Source organism: Lissotriton vulgaris, chromosome 8, assembly GCF_964263255.1.
Source record: "Lissotriton vulgaris chromosome 8, aLisVul1.2, whole genome shotgun sequence".
Taxonomy (NCBI): Eukaryota; Metazoa; Chordata; class Amphibia; order Caudata; family Salamandridae; genus Lissotriton; species Lissotriton vulgaris.
Window position 1 is genome coordinate 1,505,228,199 of NC_141696.1, and position 14,776 is coordinate 1,505,242,974.

General features: G+C 45.8%; 1 protein-coding gene across 2 annotated transcripts in view; it reads left to right on the forward strand.

Moving 5' to 3' along the window:
- The window catches only part of CFAP91 (cilia and flagella associated protein 91), a 431,267-nt gene that overhangs the window by 145,789 nt on the left and 270,702 nt on the right, over positions 1-14,776 (forward strand). For both annotated transcript variants that reach the window (XM_086933540.1, XM_086933541.1), the window contains one exon: positions 7,332-7,513. In XM_086933540.1, coding sequence (XP_086789666.1) covers positions 7,332-7,513 — 182 coding nt within the window. The remainder of the gene's footprint in view (positions 1-7,331; positions 7,514-14,776) is intronic.

Consider the following 14,776-nt stretch of genomic DNA (forward strand, 5'->3'; position numbering starts at 1 on the left):
TGCCAGGCTTTCCCTCCTAAAGCTAGGGGTAGCTGGGTAATATTATCTAGACCGCTGACCTATGGCAGTCCAGTGGCAAAACCCATGGCCATGGCATCCATTTTACATTCAATACATTTCAGTCAGGTACATTTTTAAAATGGGGGATATTTTCTGTACACCATTTAACAACATGTTAGTTTACATTTTCAACAAGGTGTCTCACACCACTCATGGCCTATACAGGTTTAATCCCATGGGGGAGACATCCTAAATAGGGGGGTCAAAAGCGAAATATTTTTGGGGGAAAGAGGCCAAGTCCAACATACTCTTAGACTTGTTGGTCACAGTTAATGTCAGTGACCACAACATCCTGGAAGCAGGAAGTATCACCAGTTCTGCCAGTGTGGGTCACTGGTATGGTCACTCTGACCCCTTTACTCTTCCAAGGTTCATGACATCAACTATGGGTCAGTTTTCTTGCCCTCTCTGTGTAACATTTATATGCTGTCCCTTGCCCACTTGCTCCACCAAGCAGAGATACACTTTTACCAGCATGCTTATCATACACAGGTTGCTTACTGCACAAGATTTTCCCAATCAAAATACAATACTTTAATGGAATCCCTTACCATAATCAAATAATGGATGGCCAACATCATCCTCAAGATTAACCTAACCGAAATGGAGATCCTAATTATCTCTGCTGAATTGGTCATGGAATGGGACACACAACCTTATGGGCGATATAATGGGCAGGCCCTATTACACTTCTACAGTGGTGCGGGATTGAGGAATTATTGTGGACAGCACCTGTCCCACGAAGCCCAATCTATGAATGTGACGCGCACCTCTTTTATGCATCTTAGTCTTCTAAAAAAGGTTCTCCCTCTCTATTGATCCCTCTTGCATACCCTATTAGTAACCGCTATCATTTAATATTATTTTGATTATGCTAATTCAATCTACCTTGAATCTCCAGACAAATTCCAATTACCCATTTGATCTTTGGTAGCCTTGAAGGATCATCCTCATTTCTGGCCAATAAATGTTCCTTCACAAGCCATTGTGTGCTCCCTCAGATTGGCAAACCAATTCTTTCTCTGCACCACTAGGACCATAATGGTCACTTACTGAGACCATGCTATTTCTACATTAGTGGCCAAGTGTGACACTCCCTGCCTTTTGATTTTGAAAGCAGAAACAAACCTATTTTGCATTATATATTGGCTGAAAATATAGCTTTTTAATAATTATGATTTGGCTATTAAGATTTAAGGTTGTGTCTTCTTAATACGCCAAGAAGCATCTGCATTTGGGCACTCTACAAATACATTATAACATAACAGAACAAGTAAAATAGAGCCGAATCCCCAAAACATAATTTTGCAACACATATACTACCACTATTTCCTGGTTGCAAATGAAGAACTGAAAGATGAGTAAAGAAATCATTCCGTACCTTAAAACTGACAACAAAAGGATTAATAAAAAATCAAGGTTATAAAGGATGACCTTGCAGTAGATGTATTTTCACCTAACCAGGGATTGGATGTGCTTCATTAATCCTCATAATGCATATTTCAACATACCTGTTGCAACACTGTTAATTCCTTCCTTAGGTGTGTGGTAAATAGCTAACATTACCAGAACAAAGACTTACCTTTCAGGCTGAAGTCATTTTGCTGAAATATGCAAAAAAAAGCATGGATGGAATGCTTGAATCAATCTCAGCCACTGGCAATTACTTGGACCGCATCCTAGCCATTAGTTATTTTGCACACCATCTCACATCAGTTTGGACCCAGCCACATAAAAGTCAGTCTTGACGCTGCGCCAATGCGAACATTCATGCCCGAACTGCCTGGCCAGGTCCCCCCTGTACTCGAACACAAGCAACCCATGAACGGTTTTATCCTTGTTAGGGCTCATCAGCCAGGCATAGCTTGGTTCCAAAGACACAGTGTGCATGGAACACACGTCTGGGCATACTCGACCGACATAGAACGACACACTGAACTATGCAAAAAAGTGATGGATGGAATGTGTAAATTAATAACAGCCTCTGGTGATTACTCTGGGCTGCATCCCAATCCATTGTTGCTTAGCACACCATGGGGCAGATGTACAAACATTAGGCATATTGATTTCCTACTTGCAATTCTCTCCAAATCACACTTAGGAAACCGGTATACCCAATATAAGAAACACTTTGAGTTAGTAATTCCTAGTGGGTTGCAGATAGACCTACATCATGGATATTAATGAGGTAGGTTGCAATTTGTGACGCATTAGGAAGCGCACCCATCACAGGGATAGTGACATGCTTTGGTCAGCAGACCACCATTTCTGTGATTGCATGCAAAATGAGATGCGTTCAAAAAGAAAAAATGAAACTTGGCAGTTTCATTTTATGAGAGTAGGCAGTGGTCTGTAGGTCCCCTGCCTGCTCTTAAAATTGTTTTTTTTAGAATTCTCAAAGAGGAAGGGGTCGGCAAAGGACCACTTCCCCTTTGTGAATGGGTTACCACCAGTTTAAAAATGGTGGTAAAGTATTGCTGTTTTGCTACTGGAGTTTGGTTGCAAAACATTAATACATACCAGTCTGTATTTGAAAGGGCCGCCCCTTTAAAATACCAAATAGCATACACAAATTGCGATTGGGTAACAAGTTACCCAATCGCAATTTGCCTTTTGTAAATTGTAAAATGCTCACAAATGGTCACAAATGGCCCTGAATCAGGCCTTTGCGACAAGAACAAAAGCTTTGTATATATGGCCCCATGTCACTTTGCAAATCAGTCCAATGGGAACACTGCAACCCAAAGTGCCCAGCCTGGTTCTCTGTGAGCTTGAACACGAGCATTCCAGGGCCGGCTTTGCCCTTGTTAGGGTTCATCAGCCAGGTATAGCTTGGTTCCAGTGACACAGTGTTCACAGAACCCGGCATACCCGTCTGTTAGAAATGGGGGTATCTAGTTGGCTGGTTTGTTCCCTGTCCAAGTAGGGACCCTTCCTTTTCGTAAGTATAAGGGAATTTCACTTAAAAAATAACCCCTGTTCACCCCTTAGGAGCTTGGTACAGGCAGTCAGGCTTATCTCAGAGGCAATATGTAAAGGACATAATACACAGATATACAGTGAAAATACTAAAAAGGACAACACACCAGTTACTGAAAAATAGCCAATAATTTTCTGTGTGAAACAAGACCAAAACGATAAAAATCGAACATACAGTAATAGTAATCAAAATATGAAAATTGCAAAAATAGACTTAAAATACAGTTCCTTGAAGGCGATAGCTCTGGCTGCGGCTATCACGACGGCGTGAACAACAAATCCAACAATTCAGACCAATCGCGAGGTCGCGGGACAGCGGCGGTGTTATGAAGACATAAAAATGGTACCTTGGAAAAGCAAGGTGTTGGCGACATTGCACTGAGCTCCGAAGAGGCAGCATTCCTGGCATCGGCAGGCGTCGGGCAGGGAGGACAGTGCAGGAGTTGTCGAGCCCCGAAAGTCAAATGCATTGCAGATTGAATTCCGTGAGGTTGAAGTCAGGAACGCTGGCGTCAATGGCGTCTGGGCTGCGAAGTGAAGGAGGGCAATGCGACGTGTAGTCTCACAGGTCATGGTGCAGGCAGAGGCTCGGTGGCGGGGGCGGTGAGATCAGGGCTGCGGTGTGAAGTGGGGTGATGCGACATGCGGTGTACACAGATCATGGTACAGGTAGCGGCGTCATCGTTGCTGAAGCGCTGTCGTCGGTAGACTCAAGGTTATGATGTGAAGAGTGTCGATGCGTTGTGCGGTGCCAATAGGTCGCGGTGCAGGCAGTGGCGTTGGTTGATGAGAATGGAGTCGATGGTGTTGAGGTTGGTGGACTATGGCTGCAGTGTTGGATGATGCAATTCTTAGTTAACCTCACGAGCAGTGTCCACAAGCCAAGCCACAGTGGCGTCCATGACGGCGTGGTGCGTCGTCGTCTGTGGTACCAGGGCGGCGATGTGAAGCGAGGCGATGCAAAGTGCTGTGCCCACAGGTCACAGTGCCAACAGTTGTTCGGTGGCAGCATCAGGCGGCGACGTCAGGGAGACCAGGGTTGCTGTGTGAAGCGGGGCAATGCTCTTTGCCGTACCTTCAGGTCATGGAGCCAGCAGCGGCGTTGTTGACTGCATCGTAGTTGTTTTTCTTCTGTTGCAGAACAAAACACAGTTCCCAGTGATGGTGGCAGATGAACCTGAAGTCTTTGATGTTCCTGAGACTTCTAGCCCTTGGAGAATCTCAGGCAATAAGTTTAGAAAGTTCAGTCTAGTCCTTTCATTGCCCAAGACAGAAGCAGCAGCTGCACGCCAACCCAACGAAGCAATACACAGGAAAGGGAAATTACTCCTCCTGGCAGCTCTTCCAGCTCTTCTTCTTCGCAGGTCTCTTAGTCCAAAAGAGTTCTGAAGAGCTGGGGTCTCCAACCCAATACTTATACCAGTTCAGGCCTTTGAAGGTGGCAAGCTTCAAAGGTCACAAAATCCAGTTTTGTCCTGCTCTTCCTTACTCTGCCCCCAGACACTATCCAGGGGGTGGAGACTTCTTTGTAAGAGGACAGGCACAGCCCTATTTATGTGTGATTGACAACCCCTCCCACTGCCCCTAGTCCAGGAAGGCCAGGGAGGCCCATCAGCCTGGTGATGGGTAATCGGGATATGCAAAGCACACCTATGCTTCCTTGGTGTGGCTGTCTAGAGTGTATGCAGGAGGCCCCAGCTGTCAGCTACACAGACGTGGATTCCACAGGCAGGCACAGAATAGTTTAGCACTGTCTAAAAGTAGCACTTTCAAAAAGTAGTACTTTATAAAAGTGGCATTTTCAAACATGCAATTCAAAAACCATCTTCACTAAAAGATGTATTTTTAAATTGTGAGTTCAAAGATCCCAAACTCCATCTTTCTATCATCTTTCAATGGGAATCTGCACTTAAAAGAAGTTTCAAGGAAGACCCCATGTTAACCTATGGAAGAGATAGCCTTTCAATAGTGAATAACTAAATGTACAGTATTTCACTATTATGTAAAAACACACCACTACATGTCCTACCTTTTAAATACACTTCACCCCTCCCATGGTGCTGCCTTGCGCCTACCTTAGGGGTGACTTACATGTAATCAAAGGTAGGAGTTAGACCTGGCAAGTGGGTGCACTTGCCAGGTCGACATAGCAGTTAAAAACTGCACATGCAGACACTGCAGAGTCAGGCCTGAGGCACATTTGAAAGGCTACTTGTGTGGGCGGCACAATCAGGGCTACAGGCCCTTGCCACACGCAGTGCACTTGACTAGGGACTTAGCAGTAAATTAGATATGCTAATCATAGAGAACCAATCATAACACAATTTACAGTAGGAGCACTTGCAATTTAGCACTGAATAGCAGTGAAAAAGTACACAGAGACACTAAAGTAGGAAAATGAAGTCCAGGATACCATTAAAAACAGGAGGTTATAAAACAAAAAGACAGGGGAAACCTGCCAAAAGATGCCAGGTTTAACACCGTCCCACTTAGCGTGACACACTGAAGTATACAAAAATGTTTAAGAAAGGTAATATTACTTATGGCTTAAGGAGAGAGAAAGTAAAATCAGTAATCAATTAACAATGAACGTGGCAGCGGCAATTGATTAAACTGATAATTATGTGGCACTTGGTGGACGCTGACATTGGGTTGAAGAAGAGAGGCAACTAACAGTAAGATTGAAATAAAGTGAACCAACACTTAAGAAAGGAGGAAATGATAGTAAGTGGGAGAGATGAACTTGTCACTGGGGATCAAATAAAATATATTTTTGCTGTAAGAGAAGAAACTGACAGCAGGCAGCATCGTCAAGAAAACAAGAATGGCTGTAAGAAGTGGGGAGATGTACAGGTCTCTAGCCCTTCTGCCCCCGCAATGTCAAAGTTCAATGTTTCTTCTACAACTTTATTTCTGGTATAAAACAAACTTCATGCAGATTACAAAGAATCGTAAACAGTTTTATAGATGTTTAAGAAAGATCAAAAGACTATGCCATAGTTGTATCTAAGTGATACTATATCTTGACTAAACAATTTGTAATGCAGAAGTTATCAATATTCTACACCTTACAAGAGCAGTTAGTTGGACTGTCAGTGTGAAGAAGCCATGCTAGTGCTCGTAGACTACTTGGTGGACAGATGAGTAGACCACTTTAAAACCAAGCATATGGTGCCAGAAGACTGAAGCAGACCCTACATCTCTGGGGTTCAGAGCCCAAGAATGCGTGGATGGCTGGGGGTTGGGGTAGGTAGGGGTGGTGGCATCATCATCAGATAGAATATTTTACATACTACCCCCCTCTCCAACGACATTTTTGAACTGTATGCATATATGTTGTATTTGTATATCGCAAACCTAGCCAAACGCAGAAGAGAAGTGGATTGGAGCCCCAAACTGATGTCCTCATCTTTAACTATCTTAGAGAGTGTGTTTCCTGAGGAGTAGCTTCTTCTTAATAATCCTTATTCAACTGTACCAATGCTGATCCAGTGACAGGGCTTGCTGCACCCAACTTTGCAAGAAACACCTTACTCTAGTCCGGCATTCTTCATAGTTTGAAATACTTTCTGATATTCAGGGATTACATTGATTACCTTGGATTGCTTTATTTGTGTCCATTCAGCCAAGCTTCTGTAACCTTGACAAGCTTTCTGTATTATCAAGTGAGGCCAGCCATTCCATTTTTCAAGGTTGAGTTGCCATAGGCTTACTCCTTTTCTACTATTAAATAGATTTTTGCTTAGAGATACAGCATATCTCTGTCTCTACGCAGGACGATGTAACGCTTGTTTGCAAGAAAAATGCCTCTTCGCTATATTACTTTAAAAACAAAATCCTCTACGTGAACTCAGCATATTAAGTTGCTTAGATTGTGTTTAATACTTCCTAAAATACAAATTCTCCTAATGTGATCACAGAAGTTATGTCTTCTATATTCAGTTATATTTGGCTCCCGAGATCAACATTTTCAATAATCAATATGGGACTCAAATGCTTGTGATTCTGCCTTCCTCTTGATTACTCACCCATCTACTTTGCTCTCTTACTGTGTTTTTGAGCAATATAGCTGGCATGTTTCGACTGGGCGGATCTGTGATGCAGGCAGTAAAGATTTGTATGATGGGCGTGTAGGTACTTTACTTGTCTGACTTTTTTGTCCCAGGTATGATCAGCATGATGGAACTAAGGCCTTAGTACCACTAGTACTGCTGTGAATGGCTTATGCATATTCTTTCATACGCTGATATATAACCGAATGACTAAACAAAGTGGTCTTTGATATATTTCAGGTCAGACCCCTATAACAGCCTGGACACTGGTGAAGAACGGCCTCTCACTCCTCCTGTGCGCACAGTCGGCATCCAGACCGATTATCGTGACAGTGAAGCTCAAACTGATCCATATACACCTGAATATTTTGTCCGTCCTGGATCAGTCCCCGAACTGCTAACACTTGCCAATCTCACATGGGGTGAGTCATTGATGGATAATTATATTATTATAAGTGATTCATAGGCTTTGCTCTTCCTCATATCATATTTGTCTATTAGGGTACTATTGCATTTTACGTGTGCTTACTTCTTTGTGTACTGTTTGCACACTACAGTGCTATTATTTGTTTTGACGGCTAGTGTGTTGTATTCTGATTGATTTGCTTGGACCACAGGGTAAGTAACATGAATGTCACCCATAAATACATCCTCCTACTCCAAAATGGGGAATAATTCCAAAACCTAAATAGCGATAACATATCATTGAAATTATCATCAGTATTCTCCTATTATTTGGAGACATGTAAGGTTTAGGGCTTTCTAGTTCCATTTTTTTTTCACAGTAGAAGCAATAGCCATATATGTGATATCTAGGATCCTGCACTTTTTAGTTGGGGTATTTGTTAGTCTTATAGTGTTTGGTGCAGCTACTTTAATGGTTGTCTGACCCAATATCAGAACCAAAAATATTGTGATACAGAAATATCATGCCAAAAATCGCGTTTTTATCCATACTAATATAATAAAGAGAGAGCCCAAACCTTTGAGGCGGGTAATCTCAGGAACCACAGCACCAATCACAACACCCAATACAGCGTTGGAAAGGGCAGTTGCAGCAGAAGGACATAGGCTATGCAGACGCCCACTGTTGAACCTGTCAGCCCTAGGGTGGTCTTTCCCTGTGATTTTTACCCTTGCCTCATTTTTTCCCACCTTCTTTTTGTTGGCCCATAGGTCTTCGGGCACCTTTTCATAGCTAATCTGTGTTAGGGTGCAGGTGCTCTCTACTTCAAACATGGCTGCCACTGGCCCCTGCTACTGCAGCGTGGTCTTTTAGTGTAGCACCCTAGCTGCCAGGAGCAGGCTGGATCCCCATACAATGTTGCAATACCAGCCACCCAGCCCCTGTCCATAGGTAGAGTGGGGAAGCTCCTGGAACCTTCCAGAAGGAAGGCGGACCTGACTTTTCCCGCCTTAGAGAGTGGTCACCTGACCTGGGCATATATAAGCAAGGGAGGGAACTTTTTCTAGTCAGTTGGGGCATCACTGACCTGGGGAACCCACGCAGGAGTTTTAGGCGGGAGCGCCTAGCGAGGAACCTATACTACTAGGAGTGACAGGATTTAGGTGCTGCCTCTTAAGCTGGGTGAGGTGTCCTGAGCTAGCCCTCTGATCTGGCCCAGCGGTAGGGAACACCAGGGTCCATCTGCAGTGACTGAGGAAAAACTCTTCAAGCCTCCAGCTCACCCCCCCGCCCTCTCAGCAACTTCAAGAAACAAACACCCAAGGGCGCAGAACCATCCAAGCGCCAATAAGATTGCTTGCCTTAGACCAGAGACTGCTGGGGGATCGACCAGGTACTGGACTGTGCTGCCCTGCGCACTCCCTGCCTTCATATGGGCCCATCTGGCCCTACCTGTCTCCCCCCCTGACTGAACTGCCTGCAGTCCCTAATGAACTGTGTTCTTAGCGCTATATCCTGTTCCCCAGTCCAGCGCTGCAGGTGAGACTGTCTTCCCTCCTGCCAGCATTGACTGCTGACTGACTTGCCAAGCGCTGTGTTAAAGTTCACTGAAATCGACCCCTCGCCCTGCCGGTGTCCAGCGCTGTGAAGCCCCCTGAGCGCTTCCCTGCATTGGCGCCAAGCGCTGAACCTTGTCGCCTTGAGGTGCCTGAGGAGACCTTGTCACCACAGCTTCGGTGCCACCCACGCAACGCCTCTGAGGCGCTTCCGGCCGTCCTGTGGCCGACTGCCCCTGCGCTGCGTCCAGCGCCGACGTTGACCCCCCCTCGGCGGCCCCCGGTGCCAGGAGAGGGCCGCCGCATCAAGTCTGTCAGGCCGCACTGGGCCTGAGGCCTGCCTGGGCCCCTGTCACGTGAGCGGGAGCGCCGCCGCGTCATCGGCCGCGCAGCCATTGGCTGCCCCGAACCAGCCCTCCTTGCAAGGCCGGCACCCGGAGCGGGCCGCGACTCATCGCGGAGGGGGTCCGGAGCTGAAGACGCCCCTCCGCCTGGCCCCGCAGTGTGTTTCCTCGCCCCTGGCGCCGGTGCGCTGTGGCAGCGTCTTGCACCGCTCCAGGCCGCGGGAAGTCCATCAACCGGCGGAAGCTTCTCCCGCCGACTCCAGCCGACGCAAGGGCCCCGGAGGGCTGAAGGAAGCAGGTAACCCCCCGGGGAGGAGGGCGGAAGGCCGGGTAAGGCCCCGAGGTCGCCCCTCTCCTGGGGGAGAACCGAGAGTGGGCCCCGTAGGCCCCTAATGTGCCTTGAATGACTGGGAGGCCTGGAGTGGGTGTCGAGGTGTGTCAGGCCCTGAGAACTGTGCATGCCCGGAGAAGTAGGCTATTCAGGAATTAACTGTTTTCGGCCCACTGGATGATAAGAGCGTCTAGGCCATTGACTAGTGACTGTTGTGGGCTGCCTGTACAGCTCATGCCTGTTTATATGTCATCAAGCCTGCTGAGAAGATGGCTAGCTACTTCCCTATACTGAATTTCGTGCAGGGTGGGTTTCTACAGTTCCTGATGGGGCCAAACTGTGATACTTATTGATTTATTCTAATGGTATTCTGATGATCTGATTCTGGGTCGCAAAACGATCAGTATTCACAAGGAGAAATGCTTGTGGTTGTTCCTAGGATCTATGAAATTACCTGTTTGCCTGCTGAGTAGCATACCGCGACAGGCTGTGTTCTTTGAAGTTATCTGTTGTACTGAAAGTACTTGATGAAATGTTTTATCCCTTTCTATGAAGTGCAATTTGAAAGGCGTCCATGAGAGGTTTAATGTGGTGCTTTACTGCGATGCTATGGTTGCTTCTTGTAGGATCCTTCAGGTTTATGAAAGTACCCTCTTTGCCTGCCGAAGAGTATGATGCGACAGGCTGTGTTATTTAATGTTTCACTGCTTAGATGAGCTGGTTATTATTTTATTGACAATAATTGTCTTACTGAGACTGCCTAATGAAATGCGTAAATGAAATACTAATGATTTGCTAAATGCATTACTTGCTTGATCCAAAGTCTATATAAAAGATCGTGATTTTTAAACACAACTACTGGTGTGGTCTCCATTATTGCGCCCACTTCGTGTCTCAGTGGATGAGTGTGTCAAGTAGCTGCTTTACACGCAAGCCCCTGGCTGCCTTCCTGCTCAAGCCATGCTACCCCCTGGAGAGCTGGCAGTCCCAGTTCTTACACCCACCATATACATTTAAAAGGTAAAAGAACCGTGCCAGCAAAGTAGTCCCTTGTGGGCGTGTCTGCGTTGTGCTGGGGGCGTGACAAATGCCGTGGGCATGTGGTACGTTCCGCCCTTCATGCCATGTCTCATATCGTGTGCTGTGGGCGTGTGCGGGCGCGGGATTACGGAAAAAAAAGCGAGCGTAATGCCCAATATTTCATTGTTTTTTTCTTCCCAGGTTCTGTACATTCCAGCTCCGGGTGTCCACCCTGCTCCCTTTAAATACCCCTGCACCCCATAATCATAACCCACCCTTACTCCTTAAAATACCCCAACACCCTTAAACACTAACCCATCTTAACCCTATAAATATACCTTGTACCCCAAAACCCAAACCTAGCCCTGAACCCTATAAATACCCCTGTACCTCAAAACTCAATCCTACCCCTGAACCCTAAAAATAACCCTATACCCCAAAACCCAAACCTAGCCCTGAACCCTAAAAATACCCCTGTACCCCAAAACCCATACCTATCCCTAAACCCTAAAACTACCCCTGTACCCCATAACCCAAAATTATATCTGAACCCTTAAAATACCCAAACACCCCAAAACATATACCTCAGTACCCCAAAACATATACCCCTATATCCATACTTACCGTATCCAAACATTTAAAAAAAACATGCTTTTACCATTCATGCATTTACAACGAATTTCGTTGTAAATGTATGTATGGTAAAAGCATATAAAATGTAATGCCATACGTTATAATGGCATTGCGGAGTCATGGTACTTTTGTAATGAAAGTATGCGGAGTGATGGTATGCAGAAAGAAAGTTGCGGAATAATGGGTGTTTACCCTCCCCCGGTAAGTACATTGGTGGCACGCGGCCCACATCTCTAGCATCATACTCATATTTTTTCACCACTGATTTGAAAAATGCACAGGTCTCTCTCATTAATGGCCAGCACCGACATATACTTTTAGACACACCTCCCTCCACAAGTTCTAGAATTGCAAACTTTATTGCTGGGGAGCTACGTTCGAATCGCGGCATCAGCTCAACATCCTGTGATTCCAGGCAAATCGCTTTGTCTCCCCGTGCCTACCACAAATGAATATGTTCTACTGTAATGTAAATTGTGCTCATGCCATGTTGTCGAGTTCGCGCTATATAATATTGCAAGGAAAAATAAAGTATGGAAACTCGAGTTCACACACTACTGAACGCACACTCTTAAGTGCATCAGCAGTGCACTGTGAATCGGAGCGTTTCACTGCCCTGTCACAGATAAGAAATGCTATCAAAACGAAATCCTACAAAACAGTATACTACTGGCCGGCAGCAATTCATACCCGGACAACGTCCGGACGGGCTGCTAGTATACTTATAATGGTAATGATAAACATATCGATAAAATATCGTTTAACACTAATATCGAAACAAATAGCCTAAATATCTTTTTTTACCATATATATAGTTTAATTAAATACAACTTAAATATTTTAACATAACATTAATATAATAAAAATAGAATATGTAAATATTTTAAAAAGAATATAAATAGTTACTATTGTAAACAAACACACACATATATATCAAAGTGTGTAAGTTTATATACACATATATGTAATGTAAAACAATTTAAAAATATTAATTTTCACTTATATTATAATTTTTTATTTGTTTTGGAAGTTACCAATATAACAATATATATATATATATATATTTACAAATAAACTCACATTTTTAAAAAAGATTTCCAATTTAATTACACATAAAAAGTAAACACTATATAAAAAGATGTGTGTGAGAAGTTGGCCTGATATATACTGTTCACTATTCTAGTGAACACTTTGTATCAGTCCAAACAACCCTTATTGATGATTGGTTGTAAGTCAACCTTATAGACCAGCTATCCTAGTAGCATGGATACGAGCAGTCTAAGGCTAAAGACTCGAGAGGGCGTGTTAAGCCAGCTGTTATACCACACATGTCCCCCTTGAACACCCAGTGAAAGGACACCACACAAGTGTTATGAAAATAAACAGTGTATTTATTAAAATCACAACAGCCCTGTACTCTTTATGAGGACGGGGTACTAAGCACAAAACAAAACTCTTACGAAAATACTTAAGTTAGCACAGTATATACAAATGCCCGAGGGGCACGGAAAACCATATACTCTGAAAGTGGAATGCGAAATTACTAGCAGGTAAGTACAGTACTAATAGGCTTTGGAATCGCTAGGTCTTGACTATAGAATCTTCAGATTACTTCTAGGAGGCCTAGGGGACTCGGGTGCAGGGTGTGCACTCTCACGCGGGATGCGGGACAAAGTCTATGGTAGCTAGATTTCAGAAAGTTAGTGTTCTCGGGCGAACCCGACCTGGTAGGAGGAAAACGAAAGTGGATCCTGACCCTTGGATAGTGAGGCTATGCTGGGGCACCGAAATGCCGAAGTTACCTAGCCCAGGGGCTGCAGCTGCATATGTCTCAAAAGACGTCGGGGATCCTCGTAGACGGACCAGGAGCCTGGAAGAAAGATGCTGGCAGGCGACCAGTGAAGAGAGTTCGAAGTGATCCAAGCCTGGATCTTGAAGATGGATGACACCTGAAAGCAGAGGGGACTAAGTTCGTGACTACTAGCCAGTAGTCAGGTGGCACCAGGAGGGCACCGGATGGTAGTCACCTCGACTAGGTGAGTGGGTGACGCTGTGCTCTGCAGATCTCACGGACCAGGAGGCGTTGTCGGCGACCAGGATGGAGGAGCGAGCTGTCCCACGATGGATGAAGCTGTCGGCGTCGCTGGACCCAGGATTGGGCAACAAAGCCTTGGCAAATTCAAGCCCACGCGGTGGACCTAAAATGGCGTCTGGAGTGGACCAGGAGGGTCCGGGGTGCTTCTCTCGTGGAAGGAAGCAAGGGCCAGTCTGGAGCAACCAGACCAGCAGCAGTGATGTCGTCGGGCGTCGTTAAGAAGGCCACAAGCCAGCCGGCTAGTAGCCAAACAACGCGGTGAGCAGCAAAAAGCAGAAGGGCCCCACGCAGATCGTGGAGATGCTGGAGGGCTGATCTTCGGTGCTGGAGCTGCTCAGGGTTGGGGCTTCTCAGACCCCAAAGCACTCACCAGTGGAATACTCGGTGGGCTTGTTGCAAAGAAGTCGTGCAGTCTTGGCGATTGTCGGTCCCTCGAGGTCTCGTCGCACTCACGGTTCTCAGCTTGGCTGTAGAGGTGAGTAGAGGTCAGAGGTGCCAGGGAAGCCGGGTCTCGTCGAGCTGGGTCGTCGGATTCCTGAGGAAGGACTTGCAGCAGACCGCAGTGTTCTTAGGATGGTACCTGCGGATGCAGGGGGACTACTCCTTAGCCACAAGGGAGAATCTTGAAGAAGAAATCTTGATGTCCTTTCGCAGAAAGTCGTGTCTTGATTCCAAAGATGATCTAATTTGAACAGGGGGCCCGCTCCTATCTTTATACTAAGAAAAGGGGCTGACCCGGTGACTAGGTCCTGCCTATGGGTGGGACTAGGAGGGGGGTGGTTACACCCCTCTCCCATGCCGGACTTCCCCCAGGCCAGGGGCTGGTGTGCCCCTGGAACTGGTTCTGACCGGCCTATGCGTAGTGAGCACCGGGGTGCCACTCAGCAGTCACCTTCCTGTAAAGCCCTGCCTACCCAGGATACACAAAACCCTGTCTGGGATGGTGCTAGCACCGCCCCGGACAGGAAACCCTTTGTCCAAGCTCTCCTCGCTGGAAGGACTCCCAGCAGCAGGAGGTCAGACTCGTGTCTGTGGTGGCAGCATCCATTTTGTGGAGCTGAGGCTTCGTTTAACTTTAACCGGGGTTCACAGTTACATACATGTCGTGTCCCTCTAGAAGGGTGGAATGCTAACCCCGTCGCCAGAATTGGCGAGGGGTTAGTATTCCAATTCGTATGACACCTTACTCGACATGTTTTGATAAAGCAATACCAAAGATAGCATTTAACCGCGAGGATTATAATGCACTTAAGAGTATATGGTATGCGATATCATGGTACAGCTATTAGGACTTGGTTCC